The following is a 17,510-nucleotide window of genomic DNA, read 5'->3' on the forward strand; positions in this document are numbered from 1 at the left end:
TTAATATCAAGAGAATATATAATAAGCAAAATTTCAACTGATCATCTACATAATTAACCAGTTGAAAGAAAAACTGTAAGAAAAGTAGACCACTGGATGATACCACCATGGCAGCACATACACTCTAGTAAATATTCAAAAAGAGAATATTAGAATAGGATTAATACAACATGAGGGAATCTCAAAGTTTACTTTACAGCTGATAAAAAAAATTCACATTTCCAGATATAACAGTTTGTTTTAATGACATCCAATTACCAAGACGTCTCTGGCATCATGAAAAATGTGTCTGAATTCTAACTACAACACCTACTACATCTGAGCACCCTAGAGAAAGGTTAGATCTGTATATCTTCATTTCCTCCCTTATAAAACGGAACTGTTGAAGGAATTAATTAACAATATGTTAAGGGACTTAGTGCCTGGAACACTGTAAATTTTAAAAGGCGATAGGTAAAAACTATCTGCTTTACGGTAAAAAGATATACTACATAATACTGGAAAGGAAATTTATTTCAAAAATATTTCATAAATCCCATAAATCTCAGAGACTAATAAGAAGTAGAAAGTATTATTCATTCATTTGATTTATACTTTATAATATTCATTTCTTTCAAATATGTTTAATGAATAGATGTTACCATATGAAGAAAAGTCTTGTTTTAATCTCAAAGAAGTTGATACAAGATAGATCTTAGGCACTCACAAGTGCCTAAATTTGTGCCTGAACCTAAATCATACATTTTAATAAAGCAGTCCATGCACATTCACCTATACTTCCAGAAATTCTAAAGTGTTATATATAATACTGAAAGTTTTTAAGTTATCAAAGCAGAAGTATCTAAATTATCAAGAGTCATTTAATAGCCACAGGTTATATAGTTTCTAAACATGCAACTAGAGAATTTCCACATTTTATTTTATTTAAGAAAACTCATTTTTATAGAAAAAATGCAATTCAAGTTAAATGATATGTAACATAAATACAATCATGACATGCTATCAATATTCAAAAATCAATGAACTAGCAAATTCATTTGAAGAAAGGGACTAGGTAAGCTGCATAAGCACAAGCTGAAGAAGCACTTTCCTTGAAAAAACTTCTATTCATTCATCACGAGACAGTCTTCCTATACTATTTCAGATCTTGTAGACATACTTCCACAAGGACAGGGAAACATCAAAATTCATATGCTCTCCCAAAATTTCCTTAAACTCTTCCATACTCTCACCCAATAGAGTTGGAAATTATTTAACATTCCTACAAATTCCATTATTTTGTATCTATTCCAAGCAATAAACCGTGATGAAGAAATGATGCGTAAAGGTACTAACTTGGACACAGTTTTGCTATAATCATCATAAGTTTGGGGGAGACAAATGTGCTGCTTCTCCTATAGTGGTCTAAAGTACTTAGGTTACTAAAGTAAACACTTTTGACCTCATGAAGAAAAAAAAGAAAGAAAGATACAGCAAATAATCTAAACTGAAAGTACTAGACAATTTTCTCCATGTGGCTTATAGTTTATTAAAATTCTAAGTTTTCTACTACAAGTCAATCATGTTTCTGTTCCCGGTCAAAATGCTTTCAATTCACTGTGATGTGAATACTAACAATCCTCAATTTCAAGAGTATATTGTTGTCACATTACTGTCACTAACACAACAGCAAAATGAGCATGAGAGAAGCTCTGGCACTCAGTTTAATGCGATGCTGATCGCTAAAAACCCCAAAACTTTCACTCGAATATGAAACTGTTTCCATCCTGAGTAAGCTTAGAGTGTGAAATGTTGAGAATGTTTTACTACCTCATTTTTGTAATTGCTGTGCTTTCTGCATTTTTATTCACCACTGAAACTATGGAATGCTGAATTCTCTATGAATAGATTTAATATTATTCATACAAAAATAAGGATTTTACAAAACAGATATTCCATCATCAATTAAAAACTTGTCTTAAGAATTACAAACTACAGCCCTTTTAAAAATAATTTCAACTGCTCACAATAGAAAGTAATACTCAAGACAGCTAATGAAAAATTCCAGTTGGGTACTAAGTGTTATGGATAGTAAGCCTATAACCCCTTTTGTAGTGCAACAAAATGCTGGCTTTAAATCATGTTGGTACTGAAAAGCTGACTGTATCACTCTCTAATTACATTATTAAAATATGACAAAAACGTTCAGATCTCATCAGTAAATATAAGGAATAACTAAAAATAAAATAAGAACATATATTCCCTGGATTACAGCTACACTCAGGAGGACTTGCTGGGCCCGGCGCCCAGGGCTGCTGCGGGCGCTGGCCTCTGCCCCTCAGGTGCTCTGTAGCTCTTTCACACTCGCTCCTGGGGTCAGACACTACAGCATGAAGAGCAGTACCAGGAGCCCCTTACCCTCTTGGTGACGGTCCCAGCAGCAATCAAGCAGCTCCATGTTTCACTGTCCCCCCTGCGGTCACCACTCTAATCACCCCCAGGCCGTCCCAGGGCCCCCCGCAGCCTGGGCTCCCCGGAGCACTGCAGCAAGGCCTCTGGCGCAGGCAAGAGAAACAAGAGCGGCCAGAGCAGGAAAACTCAATGCACATCGACCACTGAAAAGCCAGTGTGTGAGCACAAACTTTCAGACCACATTGCATGTGGCTCTGGTTCTGAGATGAATCATTAAGTGAATGAGGATGGCAGAGTCTCTGGGAAAAGTCCTTCTGCTTAGGGATGAAGAGAGGATAGAGCAGAGAACACAAGTTCAGGGTATTCCTGAACTTGGCCGGGGGAAAGGGAGGGGAGAGGGCTAAGGGCGGAAGGGGGACAGAACGTGCATTTTAAAACACACGCTGGAGAAAAGGGAACACTCTTGCACTGCTGATGGGAATGTAAACTGATACAGCCACTATGGAAGATGGTATGGAGATTCTTTAAAAAGCTAGGAATAACATGGAAACTTACATTACCAAATGTAAAATAGATAGCCAACAGGAGTTTGCTATCTGGCTCAGGAAACTCAAACAGGGGCTCTGTGTCAACCTAGAGGGGTGGGCTGGGAGGGAGATGGGAGGGAGGTTCACAAGGGAGGGGGTGTATGTATACCTGTGGCTGATTCACGTTGAGGTTTGACAGAAAACAGCAAAATTCTGTAAAGCAATTATCTTTCAATTAAAAAAAAAATAAAAAAATAAAAGACATAACAAATGCTGGCAAGGAAAAAAAAAAAGGTAGAAATAAGACTACATGACCCAGCAATCCCACGCCTAGGTATATACTCTGAGGAAACCAAAACTGAAAAAGACAGATGCACCCCAATGTTCATTACAGCACTATTTACAATAGTTAGAACAAGGAAGCAACTAGATGTCCACTGACAGATGAATGGATAAAGAAGATGTGGTGTATATATACACAATGGAATACTACTCAATCATGAAAAGAACACATTTAAATCTGTTCTAATGAAGTGGATGAACCTAGAGCCTATTATACAGAATGAAGTAAGTCAGAAAGGGAAATATAAACATCATTTACTGACATTTACTGATATATACGGAATCTAAAAAGATGGCACTGATGAACTTATTTTTAGGGCATCAGTGGAAAAACAGACATAGAGAACAGACCTATGGACATAGGCAGGAGGAGAGGGGGCAGAAGGGGAGCTGTATGGAGAGAGTAATATAGACACTCACAATACCACAGGTAAAACAGATAAACAATGGGAATTTGCTGCATGACTCACGGAGCTCGAACAGGGGCTCTGCGGCAGGCTGAAGGGTGGGATGGGGAGGGAGACGGGAGGGAGGGATGGAAGGGAGGTCCAGGAGGTACATGGGTGTACCCAGGGCTAACTCTTGTTGATGTATGACAGAAAACCACGAATTTCTGTAATGCAATTATCCTTCAATTAAAAAATAAAAAAAAAAAACCACATTGACAACATGCACGAACCTTGAAAACATTATGCTAAGTGAATAAAGCAGTGACAAAGCACAAATATGTACGTGACTCAACTTCTACGAGGTACTAAGAGCAGTCAGATTCATAGAGAGACAAAGTAGGCAGTGGTTGCCAGGGGATAGGGGATGGGCAAATGCTTATTGGGTAGAAAGTTCCAGTTTAAGACAAAAAGTTAATCATACAAATTAAATAATATAGAGATCAAAAATAAATCAATGATTAAAAATCAAATATTAAAAGAGTAATTAAAGTAAACATTCTATAAAGCAAAACTTATTCTAAAAACACAAATAGGCAAATATGGCAAGTAAGGAAGGTAAAAATAAACAACTTTAAAAATAAGGAGAAGAAAGGAAAATAAGATATTATTTATAAACCACAAAATTAAAAACAGTGGTAATATCCAGAGTTGACAAAAATACAAAGAAGAAGGTACCTTTACTCTATCAGTAGGAGTATTAACTGGTAAACAAAAGGTGATGAAGTGGTAAAGAATCTGCCTACAAAGCAGGAGACTTCAGGAGATGTGGATCCGATCCCGGGGTCAGGAAGATTCTCTGAAGAAGGAACTGGCAGGCAATCCACGCCAGTATTCTTGCCTGGAAAATTCCATGGACAGAGGAGCCTCGTGGGCTACAAAGTCCTTGGGGTTGCAAAGAGTCAGACATGACTGCGTGACTGAGCACACATAAAAACCTCTTAGAAGGGAATTTATTTAATGCCCAACAAAATTTCAAAAGTTTAGATCCTTACACCTCTGTTGAATACCTAAAGACTGGCTGAGCAATTACCACACACTGGGCGAAAGAGAATAAAACCACATTAAAGTGGGAGAGACTGGAACAATCCTGTGATAAAACCCAGCTCTGGAACAGTGACCCAAAATCAGGAGGAAAATTCAAAACCCAGACCTCTTCTTGAGGAATGAAGGGTATGACCCCATACTAGGTATCTCAGCTTTAAAGACCTACAGCGTAGTCCACTGGAGAAGGAATGGCAAACCACTTCAGTATTCTTGCCTTGAGAACCCCATTAACAGTATGAGAAGGCAAAATGATAGGATACTGAAAGAGGATCTCCCCAGGTCGGTAGGTGCCCAATACGCTACTAGAGATCAGTGGAGAAATAACTCCAGAAAGAATGAAGGGATGGAGCCAAAGAAAAAACAATACCCAATTGTGGATGGGACTGGTGATAGAAGCAAGGTCCGATGCTGTAAAGAGCTTTGCATAGGAACCTGGAATGTTAGGTCCATGAATCAAGGCAAATTGGAAGTGGTCAAACAGGAGATAGTAAGAGTGAATGTCGACATTCTAGGAATCAGCGAACTAAAATGGACTGGAATGGGTGAATTTAACTCCCTTAGAAGAAATGGAGTGGCCATCATACTCAACAGAAGAGTAGAAAATGCAATACCTGGATGCAATCTCAAAAACAACAGAATGATCTCAGTTCATTTCCAAGGCAAACCATTCAATATCGCGGTAATCCAAGTCTATGCCCCAACCAGTAACACTGAAGAAGCTGAAGTTGAATGGTTCTATGAAGACCTACAAGAACTTTTAGAACTAACACCCAGAAAAGATGTCCTTTTCATTATAGGGAACTGGAATGCAAAAGTAGGAAGTCAAGAAACACCTAGAGTAACAGGCAAATTTGGCCTTGGAGTATGGAATGAAGCAGGGCAAAGGCTAATAGAGTTCTGCCAAGAGAATGCACTGGTCATAGCAAACACCCTCTTCCAACAACACAAGAGAAGACTCTACACATGGACATCACAAGATGGTCAACACCAAAATCAGACTGATTATATTATTTGCAGACAAAGATGGAGAAGCTCTATACAGTCAGCAAAAACAAGACTGGGAGCTCACTGTAGCTCACATCATGAACTTCTTATTGCCAAATTCAGACTTAAACTGAAGAAAGTAGGGATAACCACTAGACCATTCAGATATGACCTAAATCAAATCCTTTATGACTATACAGCGGAACTGAGAAATAGATTTAAGGGACTAGATCTGTTAGACAGAGAGCCTGATGAACTATGGACAGAGGTTCGTGACATTGTACAGGAGACAGGGATCAAGACCATCCCATGGAAAGGAAATTCAAAAAGGCAAAATGGTTGTCTGAGGAGGCCTTACAAATAGCTGTGAAAAGAAGAGAAGCGAAAGGCAAAGGAGAAAAGGAAATATATTCCCATTTGAATGCAGAGTTCCAAAGAAGAGCCAGGAGAGATAAGAAAGCCTTCCTCAGTGATCAATGCAAAGAAATAGAGGAAAACAAGAGAATGGGAAAGACTAGAGATCTCTTCAAGAAAACTAGAGATACCAAGGGAACATTTCATGCAAAAATGGGCTCAATAAAGGACAGAAATGTTATGGACCTAACAGAAGCAGAAGATACTAAGAAGAAGTGGCAAGAATACAAAGAAGAACTGTATAAAAAAGATCTTCATGACCCAGATAATCACAATGGTGTGATTACTAACCTAGAGCCAGACATTATGGAATGTGAAGTCAAGTGGGCCTTAGAAAGCATCACTAGGAACAAAGCTAGTGGATGTGATAGAATTCCAGATGAGCTATTTCAAATCCTGAAAGATGATGCTGTGAAAGTGCTGCACTCAAGATGCCAGCAAATTTGGAAAACTCAGCAGTGGCCACAGGACTAGAAAAGGTCAGTTTTCATTCTAATCCCAAAGAAAGGCAATGCCAAAGAACGCTCAAACTACCACACAATTGCACTCATCTCACACGCTAGTAAGGTAATGCTCACAATTCTCCAAGCTAGGCTTCAGCAATACGTGAACCAAGAACTTGCAGATGTTCAAGCTGGATTTAGAAAAGGCAGAGGAACCAGAGATCAAATTGCCAATATTGTTGGATCATCGAAAAAGCAAGAGAGTTCCAGAAAAACATCTATTTCTGCTTTGACTTTGTGGATCACAAAAAACTGGAAAATTCTGAAAGAGATGGAAATACCAGACCACCTGACCTGCCTCTTGAGAAACCTGTATGCAGGTCAGGAAGCAACAGTTAGACCTGGACATGGAACAACAGACTGGTTTCAAATAGGAAAAGGAGTACGTCAAGGCTGTAAATTGTCACCCTGCTTACTTAACTTATATGCAGAGTACATCATGAGAAACACTGGGCTGGTGGAAGCACAAGCTGGAATCAAGATTGCTGGGAGAAATATCAATAACCTCAGATATGCAGATGACACCACCCATATGGCAGAAAGTGAAGAGGAACTAAAAAGCCTCGATGAAAGTGAAAGAGGAGAGTGAGAAAGTTGGCTTAAAGCTTAACATTCAGAAAATTAAGATCATGGCATCTGGTTCCATCACTTCATGGGAAATAGATGGGGAGACAATGGAAACAGTGTCAGACTTAAATTTTGGGGGCTCCAAAATCACTGCAGATGGTGTCTGCAGCCATGAAATTAAAAGACGCTTACTCCTTGGAACGAAAGTTATGACCAACCTAGATAGCATATTAAAAAGCAGAGACATTACTTTGCCAGCAAACATCCGTCTGGTCAAGGCTATGGTTTTTCCAGTAGTCATGTATGGATGTGAGAGTTGGACTGTGAAGAAAGCTGAGCACCAAAAAATTGATGCTTTTGAACTGTGGTGTTGGAGAAGACTCTTGAGAGTCCCTTGACTGCAAGGAGATCCAACCAGTCCATCCTGCAGGACATAAGTCCTGGGTGTTCATTGGAAGGACTGATGCTGAAGCTGAAACTCCAATACTTTGGCCACCTCATGCGAAGAGTTGACTCGTTGGAAAAGACCCTGATGCTGGGACGGATTGGGGGCGGGAGGAGAAGGGGACAACAGAGGATGAGATGGCCGGATAGCATCACCAACTCCATGGGCATGAGTTTGAGTTAACTTCGGGAGTTTGTGATGGACAGGGTGACCTGGCGTGCTGCAATTCATGGGGCCACAAAGAGTCGGACAGGACTGAGCGACTGAAATGAACTGAAGTAAACCTGAGTAACAAGCTCCCAAAATATCTAGCTTTGAAAATCAACTGGGCTCACAACACGATATCCACAAGACTGTAATCCTCTGCTCAAAAAAGGCCCCCATGCAGGAACTGGCCCTTCCCAGGGCTCAGCTGAGAAGCAGCGACGAGCTCAGATTTTAAGCCAAAGAGCTTCCCTTGGGCAGATTAAAGCGCTGGCCTGAGATGCGGGCATCTAACTTAACAACATGTCAAACAACCTGCCGGAACACTCTGGACACAGAGAACGGTGGGCACCAGCTAACCCTCTCCCTCCGCCAACAGGCGCCATCACTGTCTTCCCTGTCTCCGGTGGGGCCATCTCTCCGCAGTTCCGCCTCGCTGCCGGCACCAGGCGCCATGTTTGCACTCTCCTTCCTCTGTGCTCTAGCCAGCGGGCGCCATCTTCCTCCGTTTTCTCCTTTTCTGGTGAACGCCATTTTTATGCTTCCCTGCTGCCGCCCTACAGCCAGCAAGCAACAGATTGCTCCTCTCCCTCTGCCAGGCTCCAGGGCACCAGGGTATCACTCAGAAGTGAGCTTTACATATTTCTGAAGCCCTGATTATTAGAGCTACAGCCAAGGGGACACCCCTTCATCATCTGGCTCTGGAAGCCAGGAGAGCTTGCATTCCTGGGTCCTGTGGGACAGTAATAGAGAATTTTTGACAGGCTATCAAACTCACTCCCATCTTTCTGTGAAAGAAGTCTATTTGCTTATACTGGAGCTCTGGTCTGAGAGGTAGGTTTAGGCTTGGCACACACCTAGGGGCTACGGAACTTTCTTAGGGATCAGGGTCGGTGAAGGCCACCTCTGCCCCCTTTGGTTCACCGGTATCTACCAGGAAAGACCTTAGACACGTGTCTGAAAGTGAAAGAAAGTGAAGTTGCTCAGTCCTGACCAACTCTTTGCGACACCATGGATTGTAGCCCTCCAGGCTCCGCCACCCATGGAATTTTCCAGGCTAGAATACTGAAGTGGGTTGCCATTTCCTACTCCAGGGATTCTTCCCGATCCAGGGATCAAACACAGGTCTCCCCCGTTGCAGCCAGATGCTTTACCATCTGAGCCCCCAGGGAAGCCCATACACTTGTCTAGAGCCTCTGTTCTTACAACTTCCACTCAGGAGATCACCTGGCTCCAGTGCGTGCAATCCCATAGGACTGTATATATTTTCATACTTCAGAATCTGCTCCTTAGGCATGTGGCTTCAAATAATCCTGAATCTACTGCTCACTAAGATTTTCCTCTACAGGATACTGAGAGGTCACAACACACCCTCAACTATCAGTTCAGTTCAGTTGCTCAGTAGCGTCCAACTCTTTGTGACCCCATGAACCACAAGCATGCCAGGCCTCGCTGTCCACCACAAACTCCCGGAGTCCACCCAAACTCATGTCCATTGAGTCGGTGATGCCATCCAACCATCTCATCCTCTGTCATCCCCTTCTCCTCCTGCCCTCTATCTTTCCCAGCATCAGGGTCTTTTCCAGTGAGTCAGCTCTTCGCATCAGGTGGCCAAAGTATTGGAGTTTCAGCTTCAACATCAGTCCTTTCAATGAACACCCAGGACTGATCTCCTTTAGGACGGACTGACTGGACCTCTTTGCAGTCCAAGGGACACTTAAGAGTCTTCTCCAACACCACAGTTCAAAAGCATCAATTCTTCTGTGCTCAGCTTTCTTTATAGTCCAACTCTCACATCCATACACGACCACTGGAAAAACCATAGCCATGACTAGATGAACCTTTGTTGGCAAAGTAATGTCTCTGCTTTTTAATATGCTGTCTAGGTTGGTGATAACTTTCCTTCCAAGGAGTAAGCGTCTTTTAATTTCATGGCTGCAGTCACCATCTGCAGTGATTTTGGAGCCCACAAATATAAAGTCAGCCACTGTTTCCACTGTTTCCCCATTTATTTGCCATGAAGTGATGGGACCAGATGCCATGATCTTAATTTTCTGAATGTTGAGCTTTAAGCCAACTTTTTCACTCTCCTCTTTCACTTTCATCAAGAGGCTTTTTAGTTCCTCTTCACTTTCTGCCATAAGAGTGGTGTCATCTGCACATCTGAGGTTATTGATATTTCTCCCGGCAATCTTGATTCCAGCTTGTGCTTCCACCAGCCCAGTGTTTCTCATGATGTACTCTGCATATAAGTTAAACAAGCAGGGTGACAATATACAGCCTTGAGATAATAAAAATATAGTAGGCTGCTTGGACAATCACAAAGGTATAAAAGGCAACCAAGAGTTAGGGTAGGATTCAATGATTGATAGGTTCAACAACCAGCACACTGGTCTAGCAAGCACCATTTTGGAGTCCTTCCTCAGGTGGCCCATTGGTAGAAGGAGCTGGGGAGGCACTTCCCTGGTGGCTCAGATGATAAAGCGTCTGCCTATAATGCAGAAGACCCAGGTTCTATCCCTGGGTTGGAAAGATCTTCTGGAGAAGGATATGGCAACCCACCCCAGTACTCCTGCCTAGAAAATCCCATGGACGGAAGAGCCTGGTGAGCTATAGTCCATGGGGTCGCAAAGAGTCGGACACGAGTGAGCAACTTCACTTTCATTTTCACTTTCCTCTAGCCTAGTAATGTCAGGGGCTTACCCAACCATCATCAGTGGACAGCACCAGAGCCAGCAGCCCCCAGCCAGCCAACCCAGGACCCGACTCTGCACACCAGCAGGCCAATACCAGCCCCAGCCTCCCCAGCTCCTACCAATGGGCTGGCATCCCCCAGAATCTGGCCCTGTCTTTCAGCAGGCCAGTAACAGTCCCAGGACCATCAAGTCATGTGACCAGCCATGCTGGGACCCAGGCCCAACCACCTGGGCCTGGCAGTCAATACTTGAGGTAGGGCCTAGAGGCCAACTAGGCCAAGGAACAGCCTCGGTGACTAATACAACCACAGTAGTTGGCCCCTAGACAACAGAAGGGTCTACACAGCCCACACAGGAGACAACCTTGGAGCATATAGCTCTAGTAAGCAGAAGGGAGTATGCGCTGAGAGTCATGAGACCTTTCCCATGTAACCCATTCTACAAGACCAGAAAACATACTTGACCTACATAGTTCACAGAAATAAAAATAGAGAATTCAGCATAATGAGGAGACAGAGGAATATATTTGAAACAAACAAAAAGACAAAACCCTAGAAGAACTAAGCAAAGTAGAGATAAGCAATCTATCCAGTAGTGTTCAAGTTAATGATAATGAACCAGCTCAGTTCAGTTCAATAGCTCAGTCATGTGTGATTCTCTGCAACCCCATGGACTGTACCATGCCAGGTTTCCCCATCCATCACCAACTCCCAGACGTTGTTCAAACTCACGTCAATTGAGTCAGTGATGCCATCCAACCAACTCATCCTCTGTTGTCCCCTTCTCCTCCCGCCTTCAATCTTTCCCAGCATCTGGGTCTTTTCCAGTGAGTCAGTTCTTTGCATCAGGTGGCCAAAGTATTGGAGTTTCAACTTCAGCATCAGTCCTTCCAATGAATATTCAAGACTGATTTCTTTAGGATGGACTGGTTGGATCTCCTTGCAGTCCAAGGTACTCTCAGGAATCTTCTCCAACACCACAGTTCAAAAGCATCAATTCTTCTGTGCTCAGCTTTCTTTATAGTCCAAGTATCACATCGATACATGACTACTGGAAAAACCATAGCTTTGACTAGATGAACCTTTGCTGGCAAAGTAATGTCTCTGTTTCTTAATATGCTGTCTCAATTCAGTTCAGTTCAGTCGCTCAGTCGTGTCCGACTCTTTGCGACCCCACGAACCGCAGCACACCAGGCCTCCCCATCAATCACCAACTCCCAGACCTTGCTCAAACTCATATCAATTGAGTCGGTGATGCCATCCAACCATCTCATCCTCTATTGTCCCCTTCTCCTCCCGCCTTCAATCTTTCCCAGCATCTGGGTCTTTTCCAGTGAGTCAGTCCTTTGCATCAGGTGGCCAAAGTATTAGATTTTCAACTTCAGCATCAGTCCTTCCAATGAATAGTCAGGAATGATTTTCTTTACAATTGATTGGCTGGATCTCCTTACAGTCCAAGGGACTCTCAGGAGCCTTCTTCAACACCACAGTTCAAAAGCATCAATTCTTCGGTGCTCAGCTTTCTTTACAGTCCAACTCTCACATCGATACATGACTACTGGAAAAACCATAGCTCTGACTATAGGAGCTTTGTCAGCAAAATGATGTCTCTGTTTTTTAATACACTGTGTAGCTTGTCATACTTTTCTTCCAAGGAGGAAGCATCCTTTAATTTCATGGCTGCAGTTACCATCCAAATTGATTTTGGGGCCCAAGAAAATGAAATGTGACACTGTTTCCACTTTTTCACCATCTATTTGCCATGAAGTGATAGGACCAGATGCCATCATCTTCATGTTTTTAATGTTGAGTTCAAAGCCAGCTTTTTCACTCTCCTCTTTCACCTTAATCAAGAGGCTGTTGAGTTCCTCTTCACCTTCTGCCATTAAAGTGAATTTTATAGCTTTTTCTATGATCCAACAGATGTTGGCAATTTGATCTCTCATTCCTCTGACTTTTCTAAATCCAGCTTGAACATCTTGAAGTTTTCAGTTCAAGTACTCCTTAAACCTAGCTTGAAGGATTTTGAGCATAATCTTGCTAGCATGTGAAATGAGTGCAATTGCATGGTAATTTGAACATTCTTTGGCATTTCCTTCCTTTGGAATTGAAATGAAAATTGACCTTTCCCATCCTGTGGCCACTGCTGAGTTTTCTAAATTTGCTGGCATCATGAGTGCAGCACTTTAACAGCATCATCTTTCAGGATTTGAAACATCATAGCTGGTAATCCATCACCTCCACTAGCTTTGTTCATAGTAATGCTTCCTAAGGCCCACTTGACTTCATACTCCAGTATGCCTGGCTCTAGGTAAGTGACCAGACCATCATGGTTATCTGGGTTATTAAGAGCTTTCTTGTATACTTCTTCTGTATATTCTTACCACCTCTTCTTAATCTCTTCCGCTTCTGTTAAGTCCTTGCCATTTTTGTCCTTTGCATGAAATGTTCCCTTAGTATCTCCAATTTTCTTAAAGAGATCTCTATAGTCTACCGCATTCTATTGTTTTCCTCTATTTCTTTGCATTGTTCACTTCAGAAAGTTTTCTTGTCTCTCTATTATTCTCTGGAACTCTGCATTCAGTTTAGTATATCTTTGCTTTTCTCCTTTGCCTTTCACTTCTCTTCTTTTCTCAGCTATTTGTGAGGCCTCCTAAGACAACCACTTTGCCTTCTTGCCTTTCTATTTCTTGGGGATGGTTTTGGTCACTATCTCCTGTACAATGTTATGAACCTCTGTCCATAGGCACTCTGTCTACTTCAGGCACTCTGTCTACCAGATCTAATCCCTTGAATCTATTTGTCACTTCCACTGTATAATCATAAGGGATTTGATTTAGGTCATACCTGAATGGCCTAGTGGTTTTCCCTACTTTCTTCAATTTGAGCCTGAATTTTGCAATAAGAAGCTGATGATGTGAGCCACAGTCAGCTCCAAGTCTTGTTTTTGCTACTGTATAGAGCTTCTCCATCTTTGGCTTCAAAGAATATAATCAGTCTGATTTTGGTACTGAGCATCTGGTGATGTCCATGTGTAGAGTCTTCTCTTGTGCTGTTGGAAGAGGGTGTTTGCTATGACTGGTGCATTCTCTTGGCAAAACTATAATTGCTTTAAATGTAAGTAGACTAAATGCTCCAATTAAAGGCTGTAGAGTGGCTGAATGAATAGAAAAACAAGGGCCATATATATGCTGCCTACAAGAGACTCACTGAAGAACAAAAGACAAATGGACTACATTGAGGAGATAGAATATCTACTCCATGAAAATGAAAAGAAAGCTGAGCTATCTTTAAAACATAATTTTACAGACTTTAAAATAAAGACTGTAACAAGAGACATAAAGAGACATTGTGTGTGCGTGCTAATAAGTCTCTTCAGTCATGTCCAGCTCTTCATGATGCTATGGACTGTAGCCCGCCAGGCTCCTCAGTCCATGGGATTCTCCAGGCAAGAATACTGGAGTAGGTTGCCATGTTCTCCTCCAGGGGATATTCCCGACCCAGGGATCAAACCCGCATCTCTTATGTCTCCTGCATAGCAGGTAAGTTCTATACCACTAGTACCACCATAATGATAAAGGGATCAATCCGATGAGCAGACATAACAACTGTAAACTGTTATTTAAAAAATGGACAGATGATGTAGACATTTTTCCAAAGAAGGCAAACAAATGATCAACAGACACATGAAAAGATGTTCAACATCACTAACCACTGAGGAAAGACTAATTAAAACCGCAAAGAGATACTACCTGACATCTGTCCAGAATGGCTATGATCAAAAAGACAACAAATAACAAGGGTTCACATGGATGTGGAGAAAACAGAACCCACACTGTTAGTAGGATCGTAAATTAGTACAGCCACTATGGAAAACAGTATGGAGGTTCTTCAAAAGCTACAAAATAGAACTGTCATAGGATAGCACGATTGCACTTTGGGGGTATTTTTCAAAAAAAATAAAAAATAAAAACACTAATTTGAAAAGATATATGCTTCTCTATGCTCACTGCATCATTATTTACAATAGCCAAGACATGGAAGCATCCTAAGTGTCCATCCAAAGAGGAATGGATAAAGATGTGTTGTATATATATATATATATGTGGGAGGGGGGGCACATGCTCAGTCATGTCCAACTCTTTGCAACTCCAGGGACTGTAGCCCATCAGGCTCTTCTGTCCATGGAAATTTCCCAGCCAAGAATACTGGAGCAGCTTGCCACTTCCTTCTCCAGAGGATCTTCCTGACCCAGGGATTGAACCTGTGTGTCTCTTACATCTCCTGCATTGGCAGACAGATTCTTTATCAGCTGAGCCACCCTTTGGTATATATGTGTGTATATGTACATATATATTTGCATATATGAATATGAAGAGAGAAGAAACAGACTACAAGGACATATCAAACCTTAAAGTGATTTACTCTAATGAAGAACTGAACTGGAGGAGAGTAAAATAAGTGCTTAAAGATTTTTCTATATTGCTCATTAAATTTGAAACATTTTCTGAAAATATTTTTAAATTTTCTGTAACTAAATTTTACAAAGTTTTATATGAGATGATGAATTATAAAAATGTTTAAATAAGTCATGAACCTATAACCAATGAAGTTACTGACATATCATCCTTATATCTAGGATCATAACCAGTGACAAAATGGGTTTTGAGATTATTCTCTTACAATTCCTCCTTTTATACAAACTAAAATTGAAGGCTGAATGGCTGATTTTTAGAATGACAGTAAACTATGACACTTTTCAAAAAAATATATATATATATCCACAATTTTCATTAGAAAAGGAATTCTGCAGAAATGCTCAACTATAATTCTTTGAATTTCCAATAACATTCCTTGTCAATAAACTCTTTGAAAGGTTTATTCTCTGTCTAAAGTAAACATCTTCAATAAACTCACTCTAATCATAAAAACTACTATCTCGTGCTGAAGAATATAAAAAGTATATCTTTTTCAAGATCTTCTAAGAAGTCTATATAATTGGACCATAGTAACTCTATTTCTCTCTCATAGTTAACTGCCTTTACAAAGTGCTTTTTTAAAAAATCATGTCTCAAGCTATTCCCAAGGACTGATTTTTTTTTTAATAAAATAGTCCTACATGAAAACCTTCTGTACTTTCTATACTATTCTAAAATTTCTAAAAATGTTTCATTGTTTATTCCTCTGGGTGCCTTGCAATTTGAAGATGTCTGTGACAGATTTCCATCAAAACACAGAATCATGTGTTAGTTTACTTGTAATGCAGGGAATAGAAAATTTTGTCCCCCAGCCCAGGGGACATCCAGCAGTGTCGAGATATTTTTGATTGTCATAATGGGGAAAGGGAGTGCTAACAGCACCAGAAGGTAGAGGCCAGAGGTGACATTAATACCATAACATGCACAAAACGACCCCCCACAACAAATAACTATGTGGCCCAAAATGTCCTGAGTACTAAGACCGAGAAACATCTGCTGGAAGACGATCTGCCTAACCCACCCTCCTCCCCTCTTTCGGTGGTCACCGACAAGTGCAGGGCTAAGCCAGCTGGTGGAGCTGCCACCTTTCTCCCTACTACATCCCGAGTACTCGAAGACATTCTGGAAAAATGCCAGAAATGTCAATTCTAATACCTTGTCAGTAGGTAAAGGGTTATGTACAATTTAATATAATTTAACCTAATACTGTATTAAATAAAGGTTCAGGTAACATTTTATAAGTGAAAAACACAATATTTCTTACCTTAAATAAACAACGACATATATATTCATAAACCATATGTTTTAATGAGTTGATAAGAGATTTAATCCTCTGTTCTGTATTTTCAGAATCCTGCAGATGACAATTTGAAAATTGAGAAACCATTAGGGAACTCAGGAACACTTAAAAGATACCTCACAGTTTAATCCTACTTATAAACTGTTCTTCCACACTCAAAACTGATTCTGGAGCAATTATATTCATCAGTCAGACTCAAGGGACTAAACAAATAAATGTACTAAACTTCTACATTAACACAATAAAAAACTGATGTATTTTTTAATGTATAGAGTTAAAGCTTTCAATAAATGAAAATTATAATCAATTACAATATGAATTGAATTCGACCTACCACTTTTAATTTCTACTGGCATTAAAAATACTACATCAATCTGGGTTAAACTCATTTAATGACCTGTATTATAATTACCAATCCAGTCTCAAAACAGTATGACCAGAACCATACTATAAAGAATTTTCTTATCCCCAGCATAAGAATCTAAATGATTTTAAATCTTGCTCATCTTTCATGAATTCGAAATTTTTGGTGTCAAAATTCATACAAAGTTTTAGTTTTTTACCTATTTTTGATTGCCATGATTTGAAAAATATCATTAATGGCTACTTTATTTGATTAATGAAAAATGGCTTGGGGTAGGAATAGTGGACAGGGATGGTATAAAAGCTGGCCTTTTCCCTAACTGTAATATGAGTGTTACATCTCACTTTATTCAGGGTACATCTGGAGAATACATGCCTTGTAAAATTCAATCCTGGTATAACATTTAGACAAAATTTGCTTACTTCCTTATGATGATAACAAACAAGGAAAAAAAAAAACTAGCAAAATATTTAGAGAAGTACACCCAGAATGAGAAATAAAATGTGTGGAATTAGTAGAAAACATTGTGACCTGGTACTCAGATATATCAAACATAGGTTTCTGGCCTTGGTTTCAAGCTTCTGGCTAGTAGCATGTTCTAACTAAGATAGCTCATTATTCACAGTTCACATCACAAACACTCTTGTTAATTTTACTATTTAGTAACAAAGATTCATATGTGAAATTAAAACTTGGATCCACTAAAAAAACAAGCTAATGTGAGACAGAATATAGTACCTACAAGACAGAGTAGATTTTCAAAAAAATGGAAAACAAAATTTAAGATTATATTACTTTTTTAA

At 40.3% G+C, this 17,510-nt stretch overlaps 1 protein-coding gene across 2 annotated transcripts in view; it reads right to left on the reverse strand.

Annotated features, from left to right (window-relative positions):
• DYNC2H1 (dynein cytoplasmic 2 heavy chain 1) overlaps positions 1-17,510 on the reverse strand; it is a 408,806-nt gene that overhangs the window by 193,845 nt on the left and 197,451 nt on the right. For both annotated transcript variants that reach the window (XM_061143196.1, XM_061143187.1), the window contains exon 70: positions 16,308-16,397. In XM_061143196.1, the coding sequence (XP_060999179.1) occupies positions 16,308-16,397 (90 nt within the window). The remainder of the gene's footprint in view (positions 1-16,307; positions 16,398-17,510) is intronic.

Source organism: Dama dama, chromosome 1, assembly GCF_033118175.1.
Source record: "Dama dama isolate Ldn47 chromosome 1, ASM3311817v1, whole genome shotgun sequence".
Taxonomy (NCBI): Eukaryota; Metazoa; Chordata; class Mammalia; order Artiodactyla; family Cervidae; genus Dama; species Dama dama.